This window comes from Carassius auratus, chromosome 6 (assembly GCF_003368295.1).
Source record: "Carassius auratus strain Wakin chromosome 6, ASM336829v1, whole genome shotgun sequence".
Taxonomy (NCBI): domain Eukaryota; kingdom Metazoa; phylum Chordata; class Actinopteri; order Cypriniformes; family Cyprinidae; genus Carassius; species Carassius auratus.
The window spans coordinates 14,189,188-14,203,549 of record NC_039248.1 but is presented as its reverse complement, the minus strand read 5'-3'; the positions used below and the strand labels follow the sequence as shown (position 1 = coordinate 14,203,549).

Below are 14,362 nucleotides of genomic sequence, written 5' to 3'. Positions count from 1 at the left end.
AGGGAACATCTCGATTACGTATGAAACCTTGGTTCCCTGAGTAGGGAACGAGATGCTGCGGTGTGGGCCATTCTGTACCTGTGATAGCGCTTCCTTCGTAATAAGTAAATCTGATGAAATAGCGTGCAGCACTCTGATTTAGCTCACTCACATGTGCGTTGGGGCCGTGCTAATCGCTATTCGGCCAATAAATTGGCGTGATGGTATAAGGGCTTCATACATTCGTCACACCAAAGGTGTTCCCAAGGCGATGACATCATCGCAGCATCTCGTTCGCAGAATTAAAAAAATAATGGTAATTTTTTTATTTTAATGGCTGACTGACTCGCTCGTTTATCAATCTCTTTATTGAATGATTACTTAAAGGGGGGGTGAAATGCTCGTTTTCACTCAATATCCTGTTAATCTTGAGTACCTATAGAGTAGTACTGCATCCTTCATAACTCCAAAAAGTCTTTAGTTTTATTATATTCATAAGAGAAAGACAGTCTGTACCGATTTTTCTCAGAAAAACATGAGCGCCTGGATCCGTGACGTGTGGGCGGAGCTAAAGAATCACGAGCGCCTGTAGGTTTTTGCGTTGAGAGCGTTTGGAAGCTGTGACACTGTGAGGACAAAACCAACCAAAACAAACCATGGCTAACAGTCAGATTCAGCGTATATTTATGTTCCAGAATCAGATCCCGAGGCTGAAACTGAACGAGAGCAGCAGCAGCAACGACTCGCTCCGAGCGGGGCTCGAACCCGGGTCTCGGCATGGGAGGCGGACGCACTAACAAGGAGGCAGAGATATTTGAAGCAGTTTTACTCACCGCCTGCGGTTCCAACACACGATCGTGACCCTTTTTCATTGGGATTGCATCATCCTTAAGAAATAAACGATACGCAAATCCGTCGTCAAACTGGGCCTTGTTTGTAAAACAAGCATCTTCGATATGCAGGGAAAAAAACACAAACACTTGCACAACTCCGTTGATGCTCTGTAAAAATAAACTCCATCCACTGGTCCCTTAATGCTGTTTCTCTTTAGGTCATCTGTGCAGGGTTGTCTTGCCCTGGCAACCAAAAATACCCTTCTTTTGTGACATTTCGCGACGCTCTCGCTCTGATCACTGAATGCCTCTGCTCTCAGTGCTCTGCTATACGGGAGCGTGCGCTCTTCCGGCAGACGTGCCCTAGGACCCATATAAGGTAATTCCGCTCCATCTAACGTCACACAGAGCCATACTCGAAAAAAACGTTCCGAAACTTGTGACAAACCGGAAGGAGTATTTTTGGAACAGAAATACTCCTTCAAACGTACAACTTAATTTTTTAAACTTTGTCCATGTTTAGCATGGGAATCCAACTCTTTAACAGTGTAAAAAACTCAGTATGCATGAAATAGCATTTCACCCCCCCTCTAAAATTAATATATTTATGCGAGAAAATATGATTTCGGAGGGATTTTAAAAAAATTGAAGAGAACATGATGTTAAGCGAGAGTTAGAGGTGTTAAGATGTGGTTTTTATAATACTGATTAGGCGTCCATACAGATTATTTCCATGCCGCTTTTACTGTAGCTACTGGGTCACGAGTGTGCTGGATGAACTGACGTGCACAAGGGTGATCATATTTGAATAAAGAGGTTAGGGCCACGTTGTAATAGTGGAACCAAAAACTTACATTAGGGGGATATTATAATAATGTTATGAGATTTGGCTAACCAAAAAAACAAAAAACAAACAAAGACTAACGTTATAATAAACTTATGGGAACTTTAGATTTGGCTAAAATAAAAACATATAGAATATTATAATAATGTTATTGTCAGGAATACACAGGATTCAGTTGCAGGTAACAAAAAGTTTATTTTGCCCTCACGGGGCAAACAGGGAAAACAAAAGAATGATCACTCCAAGAGCACTGGGCCAAAAAGAAACCTCTAAGCAGGGACCGGTCCTAACGTCTTCTGTGACACAACATCAAAGTCACACCAACCAGAGTGTCACTGGGGACACAACGTCAAAGTGACACTGATTTGAGAGTCCTTGGGACACAGCGTCGAAGGCCCACCAAACTCCCTGAATGAGACGATAGAGTGCAGAGAGGAGCTGGAGTCAAGTCTTGGGGGATCCCAACAGAAAAGAAATGCAAGGACCGGAGTCAAGTCTGAGAGGAAGAGAGGGAACAGTTCCAGACAAAAAAAAAAATAAAAAAAAATAAACTTGGAGCCTAAGACAACATAACAAGGCAGGACTAGGCAAACAAGACAAGACAGTCACCAGCGAAGCATTAAACAACTTACAACGGTCTTACAAAAGACAGAGCACTAGAGGAACTAAAAGAGGAGAGCTAATGAGGAAAGAGTGGCTACAGGTGTGACAGAACACAGAGTATTAAGGATAACGAGTTGGAAGGGGAAGAAACAACACTGACAGCAGAACACATGAGCTGCCAAAACAAAACCCATGTGTTCAGAGATTAGGCACACAGACAACAAGACAAAAACACAGCAACTCAGACCTAAGTAATGACAGTTATGGGGATTAATAAAATAAATAAAAACATAAAGACTAACGTTCTGGGAACCAAAAACTAACGTTCCATGAGCATTCTGGGAAAATTTTAAATTAGATATTTTGAAAAAAAAAAAAAAAGATTTTTTTTTTTTTTCGCTGGGATGTTATGTCCTGGTTTCAGTTACTAACTATTACTATACTTACTGTACGCATATTGTAATTTTTAGATGTTCTCCCCGACCACAAACAAGGTAGGCTACTTGAACTTGACACAAGTAAGCGCATGAAGGCTGCATTATTGGTCCAAAAAGCATTATGGTTAGGTTACCAAATAGCCAAACACTTCTGAGACTTCTGCCTACATTACAGTATAAAAATATTTATTGTATCGGTTTGCTAGTATTAGCCTAAATTACTTAAGCCTTTTAAATCATAAACATCAAGTGGAAACATGAATTTATATTGGATAAAAAAACGGAAGAGGGAGACTTATGCCTTCTGCACTAGCAACAAATATTTAATAAAGAAGGAAGGTCTAGAAAGTTCCCCCGAAGAGAGCTTAATTTCTTCGGCCCCGTTAGTGTGAATGACACGCGCTTTGCTGGAGAGCCGTTTGGTTTGTGACGCACGGATGACCATTGAGCTGCGCGAGGTGCTCACAATCAGTTCAGCTCAGCTCAGCTCGGAAACACGTACGCTAGTAATGCTGGGCTCAGACGACCACGGAGAGACTCTCAAGCGGAACGGTACCGGTAAGCGCTCCTTATATTCACTGTACTTTAAGTGTGACTGTCGGTTTATATCGAAATGGCAGGTGTTTGACCAAATCAAAAAGAGGACAAGTTTGGATGCGCGAGTGACATGCTGTCAGACGAACAAATGATTTATATCCGTGTCATCAAATAGACTACCAACTGAAATGAACTTATCTTACAATAATGTGTAAACAGTGTATAAAAGTATAACGGAGATATTGTAGAGTGAATTAATTTGATTTTTGAAGCAATTTTGTCATTCTTCCGCCGAGCTCTGTGATAAAAGTATTACTACTTGTTTACTTTACTGTGAAAACAGGCAAAATTCCTCATGGCATCCTGAAAATGGACCCCGTCTTGATGAATGCGTCTTGACATTTATCATATTTTTCAATTCATTGATTTTATCACAAGCACATTAAGCGGAAATAGAAGGAGGGTCTTGGATTCTCCATTATAATTTGGAAAGGTATAACATGTAGGTTTTTATGTAGGGTTTTTATGTGTACAATTATCTGACCATACTGTAGGCTATATTTTAACTATATTAGCTGCCTTGTGTGTGTTTCACTGAAAACATTTAAAGTAAAAAAAAAAAAAAAAACGCAGACACATTCCATTCCAATCAAGTTTGGCATATTGGTTTGTTAGTTATGCTGCAAATAGACATGACATGCTGCAAATGATGATCAACCAGCAGATGCTTATCTTAAAAGTTACAACATGATTAATTCATCAGGCACATGTAAATGTAATAAAAACGGCAGTTGCACTTCTTGTCCTGTTTGAAATATCCATCAGGATGTTCTACCACCATGGTCATGAGATAGAACTAGCCCACAACCCTACCTCAATCCCTAAAACATGCATTAGGTGGATATTTGGTTTGGTCATTCTAGAGATAAGTGCATTCCATTGGTCTGAAGTGTTTGCATGTATTCTGTCTTAATTTGAGTTGATTTGGCATCCGGTAGATGCGCAGAATTGTCCACTTTCTAAGAGCAAAAACAATCATTCATCTGAAGAGGGATTTAAATATGATCATTTTCTGGAGAGCTTACTCACTTTATAGGGGTATTTTTTAATGCCGAATGACAGTGCGCTATCAGTTTTGGAATATGATCTTATTCAGATGAATAAATTGGGCTTAGAAATGTTCATTTTTAGAGAGATGTCCATGACTTAATATATCTCCTTTACATTTCAAATCTTTCCTTCTCTCATGATCCTTAGTCATAATTTGAAATCACTGGAGACCCAATTTTCCACATTTCACAGTGGGAGAGTGAAAGCTCGTTCTGCATTACATAGCAGGTGCGCGGATCAGAGATGCTCATCTGTCTCTAGAGGCAATATGAGAGATGATGCATAGACTCAGCCAGTCTATTTGTCCACTCTGACGGGTCTGATATTGACAAATGAAGACCATATTAAAATGTGTTCTATGCCTTACTTTTTAACATTGCTTTTTTCCCCTTTTTTCATTATGTGCGAAATGTATCAAGCTTGATGTGTATTTCAATGTCTGTCACGTGTGTTTAAAATAAAGGGCTTTTTGAAAAGCTTTGTTACATTAAAGTATACGGTTAAAGGAAACTGCTTACAGTTTAAAGCAATGCTTGGCCTATTTTAAGCACAGACTTTTTGAAGAACACAATAACTCTGAATAATATAAAACACCTCTTCTCCTCATGCTACGTGACTCCTAGTGAATGCCACAGTGTGATCTAAGAGAGGAAGTGCTTTATACTATAGGATCAAGGCCATTGCTTCAAGGTGAAAACTGAGACGATGATTAAGGATCTTTGCTGAAGTGCACTGAAGTGCAGCATATCAACTCAAATAATACATTTGTAATTTACTCTTGAGGATTTATTATATAGATTCTCAAAGCTTTATTTAAACCAACCACTTTCCCAATCCACAGCGAGCGACATTGGTCTTTCTGTACTGGATGTCGATGCTCTTCTAAATAGGCCTGATTTACAAATACAAATTTGCTTTCAGAGGCACTGATTAGTTGGCAGGGGGTTATAAATGTCCAATTACCAATAGGTATACAGACCACACAAGTGATGCTGTGTAGAGAGTGCCAGCTATCAGGATTTAGTGCGAAGCTGTTGATTCTCTTGGCAGTACTGGCTTGTGGAAAGGCTGGATTTTCTCATATTCTCTTCCAGTCAGTGTGTAACACTGGAGATTTGATATTAGATTAGATATATTTTGGCAATATATCATTGGTATGCTATTTATGTTTATGACATTCTGCCTGCATCTCTTTTAAAGGATTTAGATGCAGTATGTCTATCGTTATCTTCATTCAGGTAATATTGAAAGAGGCTATGTATCAAAAAATATTACAGTCTGAATTGATCATTTTTCTTACTTGCAGGGACAGTAAATCATTTCAGCGCTTCTCCTCCACAACAGCGGTTTGGTTGATTGGTTAAGGAAAACATAAATTTTTTGCCCATTTAATAGAAAAAGATATGTCTCCAGTACCATATACTTGTTTTGCTTTTATTTTTTATTTTAATCTACAGAGAACTGATTCAACATACTGTAAATTTGGTTAATCTATTCTTTTGTTAATTTCATTTTAATGATAACATAAATAGCCATTATTTCAGTGCTATGTCTAAATAAATGAAAGTTCTAAATTACTAAAATCCTACAGTACTAACTAGGGCTGTAAAATCAATGAATTAATTAGCTGATTTTACAGCCCTAGTACCAACATTAAAAACACAACACTGAAAACCAAAAATAAACTTTTTAAACTGATTTGTTGGTTTAAATAAAAAAAGTAGCCTACAGTAAGTAACCTGGCTGCCTTAAAGTGTTGAGTTCATTGAAACTAATAACTTCAGCTATTACAAATATAGTGATTTTGTTGTTTCAGTTCATATTTTGTTCTATGTTGTGTTGTTGTCATAATTTTGGATTAACTATTGTATCAATTTATTCAAGCAAGCAAGAGGATTGATTAAACTTTCAAATTTAAGTTCACTCAACTACACATCGTTTTTTAATAACAATAATCCAAAAAGTTTACGTGGCTGGCTTAAAACTATGAGTTAAATAAACTTCAACAACTAATTATCCTGGCATAACAGAGAGCACAAATAAACCTAAACATTCATTTTTATCAAAACATTCATATATGTCAGGGCTTTCGTGGGAGATTGGCGCACAGAGACGGAGATGATTCAAATGGCATTTAATAATGATCCAAGGAGAAGAGGGACATCCAAGAACACACAGGGAAACACGAGCAGCACACATAACAATAAGCAATAACCGTTAAGGAAGGACTGAAAGGGAGCAATTTAAATACCCAGATCAAATGAGGATAATTGTCGAACACAGGTGAACAGAATGAACTATTCAAGGGAACTAAGGGAAACTAGGTCAAGGGGCTGAAACAAGGCAGTAGAACAGAAAAACACAAAAAACAAGGTCCAACTGTGACAGTATTCTCTCCTCCACCCAGACGCAGTCTGATTTGCACAGTAACAAATCACCCAGATTGCAGCTGACATAATGGCCCATGGTAGAGCCAATTGAGGAGTAACCAAGGTGGAGGAAGGGCTGACGACTTCAGGGGGCCGATCGACAGTGCCAGAGCTGGTGGGAGAGGAGCCCGAGGCAGAGATGGAGAACTGCAGAGCCAGGGTGACGTGGAGGATCCAGAAGGCCGTGGTGGAGCTGGAGCAACAGAGGACCAAGGTGGAACTGGAGGAAGGGAGGAGCTTGGCGGAGCTGGTGGGCTGACAGGCCACGACAGAGAGGTGAGAGCTAGGAGCCATGGCAGAGATGCTGGGTGGGTTTTCCCGAGGCAGAGTCTGGGACACAGAGGCTGGAGGCGGAGGCAAGGGATCCTCCAGCCATGACGCCGATGAAGACTGGCATACCCGCGTCAAACCCACATCACAGATGGTGGACTGAGGATGAGCTGAGGAACTGGCAGGATCCAGCGGCATAGGGGCAGAAGATTGCAGCCGACTGTTGAGAGGAGGTGGGAGAGGGAGGCTGGGTGTGAATTTGTTACTGGGAGTGAGTTCTGGGATGGTGTGTGCTGCCCACACTCACAAAATTGAGACACCCATCACAGGGAGCACCAAAGACAGGGGAACGACCTTCATGGTCATGGCAGGACAAACAGACAGTTCAGGTCAGACAAAAAGTTCATAAAAGGCCTCCTTGGCCGTATCGGGACAGGCAGAATGTTCAGAAAACAGGAGATGAAGTAAGTCTATAAGATGCTCTGAGTCCAGCCTCAGTGGTGGAGCAGTGGGCGGGGCTTTCCTCTGCAACCTCACTCTCTCTTCTATAATCCTCTATGGCAGACTTGTTAACAAGAAAAATACAAAAAATAAACAAGAAAAATACTAAACCACATTAAAACTATAAACTAAAAAATAATAAATATAAATATAAAAATAAATCATTACAGAGAAAGTCAAATGTCATGACAAGTTTACATCTCAGTCACCAAAGCCCTATTTTACATAACACAAGAATGTGTCCTGGAAAAATGGCATGTTTGGTCACCCTACATTACGTGCAAATAGCCTGCCTTGTTGGCTGATGCTACTTACACTAACTCCGCCCACCAGCGTGTGATTCGGCTAGTCAATACTGTAAAAGACAACCAATGATCATCAGCTCCAGTGGCATAGATGGTAAAATGTGCGACATCATAAAAGCATTTATTTTCAATGAAAATGAAGAATATAATCAAAAAGTTGAAAAGAAAGTATTGGGTAGGGTTAGAATAGGTGTATGGAGGGCTTTATTGCCCCACTAAGCTGGCATTAATTTTATAATTTTATTATTTAATTATAATTACAATTTACAGTAAGTTCATGTTGTATACTGTTTTACAATGTACTACGATACTGAGGTGCAGATAAATGCCACTACTTGCAATAAGTAGTACAATTTTAACGTAGTGTAAATAGAATCTATATAGTTATATGTATTTTCTGTACTTAGTGTAAATAGCATATCACAAAAAATTCTGGTATTTGCACGTAAATAGCATCTATTGGTAAGAAATATGCTATTTTAACTTAGTATTAAACTTAAAATGTTAAATTGACTGAACAAATTCAGAAACTGTAAATTGTCTACTTAAAACAAAATGAATGAAACAACTAAACTGCAAAATAATTCTTTACAGTGTGCTGGTGAATTTAGGCATTATACTGTAGCATAAATGAACATTATATTGTGTACTGTATGCAAATATTAATTTAAAGATTTGATAAAGATTACATTTAAAGCTGCAGTCTGTAACTTTTGACGCATAATGGTTAATAAACAGAACTGCTTGCGTCTTGCGGAAGAACATCGTAGCCGGAACTACTTCTCTCTGTTTATGTCTATGAAGAATCACAAAGGTACTGGGTTACTCCGCCGCGGTATCCACGAAGCAATCTAAAATAGTCTGAAAATAAACACTTATTATAGGTGCACCCTAGTGATTCAGTATTGATGGATTCATGGTGTACTCGCTTATTATATACATTTTGTAAATTTTCAACACATAAAAAAGTTACGGACCGCAGCTCTGATTGGTTATTTCTTACCGGGAGTGATGTATTACTGCAAATGGCAATAGGACCACTGGGAGGAGCCAGAGGAGCTTGCTTTTTTCACAGATTATCTGTCTCATATTCTACTGTCAGGACATAATGACAGGTTTAACAAATATGTAAAAAATACATTTTTACAAAAGTTACCTACTGCAGCTTTAACAACGTTATTAAATGATCTGTGTTTTTAAATATTTATTTTCACTGACTGATAGATAAGGGAAAAGAGCATGCACAATTAAATACTGTATTCAATGTTTGTCAGTATATATATCCCATTATCAATCAATTTAAATAGTTTCAGAAATATATACATTTATATTACTGCTTAAGTGCGAAGAGTATTTTTTTTTTTTTTTTACTATTTTTGTAAGCTTATTTAATTGAGCAAAGATTAATAAACCAGTTTGCACCAGTTTTTTAGGCCAACATCTACTCTGGGAAAGTTGCCAGTATCACTGCATGAGTATTTACCTTCTCAGTAGGTATGAAAACGTTGTTGAATGTGATATCTACGAATGAACTGCTCTTTCTGAACCCATTCAATGTCTAATTACAGTGCAGTTCCTGTTTCTAATGTTGTTTTTGGCCAAAGTGGGAGAGAACATGAAACAAAGAGTTTAGAGGTGTATATAAACCAAAGAAGGACTTTTTACCATCTATCAATCTATTTCTAAACCTAGTTACAGTATTTCCCATTTATGCTGAAAGATAAGGAAGGAATCACACAAAAAGCTTAAACATTTCAAGAGCTTGTAGTAATGTATATTTTTCGCCTTTTATTTATTTTTATCCTTTAAGAAAAATCATGAATATTATCGGTTAGGTTTAAATCGTTATATTCTACCAGCAGGACTCATGATGCTGTGAGTGAAGGCAAATTGTCCATTGACAGCAGCAAAATGACAGTTTGTTTGAGGATCTTTAAAATGTAAACTGCATCATGATTGACTGAGAATGAGTGAATGATGTAACTAGTGTTAGAGTCTTCCTGGTAGAATTAACACGTAAGATTCAATTTCTACCTGCACACATGAGGGACTAATAAGAACCTTGACTATAGACCAATAGAAGTGTGTGTATGTGTGTGTTTAGTTGTGTGGATCTGTTTCTAAGCTATGAAGGCCATGAGGGGATGACACCTGTTGGATAATAGCTGCTTTGGAATGTAAACTGTTGGGCTAAATGCTTCGCTTTTAAATATAGGATTTTCTCTCTGTGTCATTCACTCTTCTCAGCTCATCACTCTCTCTTTATCATTCATTGCCTCTTCAATCATTCTATTTTCATGGCAGTGTTAGAGCCGGTGACAGAGGGAGACGTGAGGTGAGAAACAAAGCTAGAGGATGAAATATCTGCAATACAAATTTAGGTTTACAACATTGAGCAAAGCAACACAATTGAATTTTTTACATATTATGTTTAGTCATTGACAGACTCTTTTATCCAAAGCGACAAATAAAATAGGAACAATGCAAGCAGTTCATCATAAGAGGCAACAATATTTGTAGTACACATTGCAAAGTATTAAGCATAAGAGTAAACAAGCTGGAGCAGAAATGTATTTATTTATTAAACCTTTTTTTTTTTTTGTTAGAGTTTCAATGCCCTATGTATACATAGATTAACAAGCTGCTGGTAATCAATAATGGGCTAGTCAAACTGGACAAAAGAGGTCTAAGAAACTTTACAGATGGACTTCTAGAAGGAAGAAAATATATATAGGTATAGGACACGGTCCTTTTAAAACCTTTTAATAATGTGTCAATGTATCATTCAAAATGTATGATTTTTTTAATTTTATATAATTTCAAATAGCATCAATAAATGCACTCTGCTGTTTGTCCAGCTAAACTGAGAATTTTAGGCAGGCATTTTATTGGACAGCCTGGGCTTTCCTGTTTAAATTAGTTGACAGACATGTGGCAATATGGCTTAACTAGGCTCAACATGATAAATCCATGTTCTTTTTTTTTCTTCTTTTTGGCCTAGCCAGCCATAACAAGCAATTGTTTTCTTTTGGATTTATTTGTGACTGCTTGTTCAGTGCCTCTGCTTACAGTGAAATATCATTAAAAAATCCCCCTCCAGATAACTGAATGTTAAAAATAGGTTCTGATTTGCTGCCGTTGTGCTTCGTCACAGAGCATATTTCCTTTCAGTGTGGACAGATGAAATGCTTGTCGCTGGAATCTGGTTTGTACGCGGTGTAGTATGAGCACACGTGTATCCCTACACCCTACTCCGTCCTGGTGGCTTTCATCACTTAAGCAGACAGAGCGGTCAAGTGAGACAACCCCTGTCAACTCTCTTTCCCCTTTTCTCTCTGTAGCCCCAGCTCTGTTATTCTCACCCTCTGCTGTGCTTTTCCCTTGTGTATAAGCGTGTGTCCTTGTACATGTGCTTCTGTACCGTGTATGCTGTGGTGTCTGACAGCTGTCTAGGCCCCAAGGGCACGCAACCTGCCCTTTTCTGAAGCGTGCCTTTAGCGCCCTCTCATCATGCTGTCTGTGCTCCCTGTCGGTGAGTGCTCAGCTCTAAGCTGCGGTCGGCGGGAACTGACCTCTTCTCAGCGGGGGCACAGAGATCTCCAGGGTTAATGTTTCAGCATTGTGACCTCTCTCATTTCTCATCACCTGACAGCCGGTGGCTACCGCTGCTTTCCTCTTCCCTACACTACAGAATGTATGCGTAGAAGGCATAAATCAAATAGCCTGTATATATAGTGTTTGATGTCCACACCTACAGATTAGAGTTGGATGGTGAGTGTCAGGAACTGTGAGAAATATTTGGGTCTAACTTCTACACACACTCACAAGCATACAGTGTGATTCTAGATATTGCTGTTGTTTTTAATGCTCTAATGGTTAAAGATGATATTCTGATTCTCAGTGGTTGGTTATGACCCAAAAATTTGCTTAAAAAGTAAAAAAAATATATACAACAACAACTGTAAATGTATATATTAAACATTACTAGAGGGTAGAAATGTAATCCGCCATAAATGTATGTGAGAATTATTTTACAAAATTTAAAGACACATTTAAATCACATTTCTGCTATATTCTTACCCTGCATGTACAGATTTGTAATTTTTGTTTTTTTATTCAGACATGTCAATACATGTGTACGTGCATGTGGTACTTGCCAGTCATGGACATGTGATTTTAAGAACCTTTATTTCTGTAACTTTTGAGTACTATGTTATGTTGCAATTTGATGTCCAATGTAAAATCTGTGTCCAGCAATAAAACCATTTGAGAATTGCTGGCCTGCTCAGTGCCATAGACAGGTTTTGTGCTGTCTATGGCACGAGGAGCCAACAGACAGACAGGTTCACATTTTTCTTCCCAGGCACCTTCAAGCCTCTCTAACATAAATGAGGGCAATGTTTGCCTTTTAGCAAAGTGCAGTGTGTTTTTATTTTATTTGTGTTAAGTGTGTGTGTGTGTGTGTGTGTGTTAAGTGTGTGATTACCAGCAGCTTTTTTCTTTCAGATCGAGTGGTGTTAAGCAGCCACTCCTTCACATAAAAGTGTTTCAAGGTGAGCCTTTAAATACCAAGCAGGTGCTCCACAAGTAGATATCTAAAGAAAAAGGGTTCACCCTTAAGAGGTTTCACATCTAAAGCTGTGTTAAGTGACAGAATGAAAAAATAAGAGACTTTTAACATTGTTAAAGGTGCACCATGCACTTTTTTTTACTTCGATTTTTTAACAACATTTAGTCTAAAATATTTCTTATTATTCCTCACATTTCTTTTGCTATTTATTCAGCTGGATTGGCTTAACATTAAAGTTTTTTTAGTACCGTAGGTCATCTAAGGACTGCTGTCTTATTTGGTCTTTGTAAACTTGTACTGTTAATTATTTAAATTATTTAAAAGTGAAGTTATGATAAAATCTATTGACTTTTTTAAACTGTTTTTAAACACTTTTTTTCCAACTGTAACCAACAGAAATGACATTTTAATATTTGCATACTGTGTTGCAATTGGTCGTCTTTCTTGAATTGTCTTGTCTATTGAATTGTTATTGGTCTTTTATTCCTTGCATATATTTTACCACCAATAATCACCTTTAAGTGTCAGAGAAGCTGTTAAGTGTTTTTGTGACTAATGAAGATTTTGTTGTGTGTAACTCAACTCCACTGCTGTGCAGAAGTGTAATCATTAGATGATGTTAAATGAGCTGCATTGTTATCTTAAAAAAACAACAAACAGATGTTGATCTGGAAGGCAAAGCTTCATTTGAACTGTCTTTTAGTAGAATGAGCTTTGGAGACAACAGCCATAATGCTTGTGTGTACGTGACATGTATGTATGTGAGAGTGATAGATGGAGAGAATGCATAATGGTAAATGAAATTAACAAACAAAATACCCAGCATCCCTGTGGATTGAGAAACATTATAAGTGTTAGCCAACTGCATCAGCTAGGATTATATTTTATCTCAAACACACAGACATTTGGAAGTATAGATCCAAGATTCTTCTGCCATGGATAAGAGGCTTTCATTTACTGTAAAAATGTATTAGCATGTGGAAGCACTCTCTGATGGTAACAATGCTCTTCTGATGTTCTGATGAATGTGTGTCCTGGAGAGGAAGAGACAGACAGAAAACCAGAGGCTGATTGCAGTGGAGGTGATGTTCTGTAGCTGTGTCATGATCAAAGAGCATCTTGAACCTTCCAATTTGCTGTAGTTTTGTTGCTTACTTCCATCTTCAGGTCCTCCTGAATGAACCTCCAAACTAACCTCTCTGCCTGTCTAATGGCTTAGAGCGAGCACTGCTCTGATTAAAGCTGAGATTATGGGGTGAGTGTTCTGCACTCACACTAATCCTCTCCATGCTTTCTATGAGTGGTACTCTCACTGATACCATCATACATGTGTAATCACGCTTTATACATCTGTTTTACCTGCACATAGATTTAATAATATTGCTGTAAATTAGCTAGCAGACATGTCAACAGAGCAATATTTGTATGTACAGATGGATGGATATTTGGGAAGATGGATAGATAAACAGGCTGTTATATTCACGTAACATTAGTTACATATTCTGATCTGTGCAATTCTAAGTTGATTATCTGAATATGTTTTTAAAAGAAATATCTTATGCCTGTAAAGAATGTATTAATTTTATCAAACAACGAATACAGTGTTATTAGTGGAGTGTTACAAGCTGTTCATGCATAGATGAGATCCCTAAAGTTGCAAAGACTATAGTCTCAAACCCAAAGTTAAGACTCGTCAATGCCCCCCTAAAACACCTCAGTTAAATGCATCCCCAAATCTCTACATTACTGTGGGGGAAGATTTTCATAACACAGCCCAGATGTTCACGCAAAGAAAGAAAGTAAAACTTTGATTCTCGCTGCTGAAGACACTGTGTTTCTCAGTGAAAGCTAAAATACTTTGATTGGCCTTCCAAAAGAGGACACTAACAGTGACACTGTTCCAGAACAGTTCCACCCAAATATTCAGATGAGTGCAGAGCATTT

At 38.1% G+C, this 14,362-nt stretch overlaps 1 protein-coding gene across 1 annotated transcript in view; it reads left to right on the top strand.

Annotated features, from left to right (window-relative positions):
- Positions 1-3,024: 3,024 nt before the first annotated feature.
- Positions 3,025-14,362, top strand: part of LOC113097643 (zinc finger protein 385B-like) — an 82,499-nt gene continuing 71,161 nt past the window's right edge. The window contains exon 1 of the mRNA XM_026262916.1: positions 3,025-3,254. Coding sequence (XP_026118701.1) covers positions 3,089-3,254 — 166 coding nt within the window. The 5' untranslated portion in view covers positions 3,025-3,088. The remainder of the gene's footprint in view (positions 3,255-14,362) is intronic.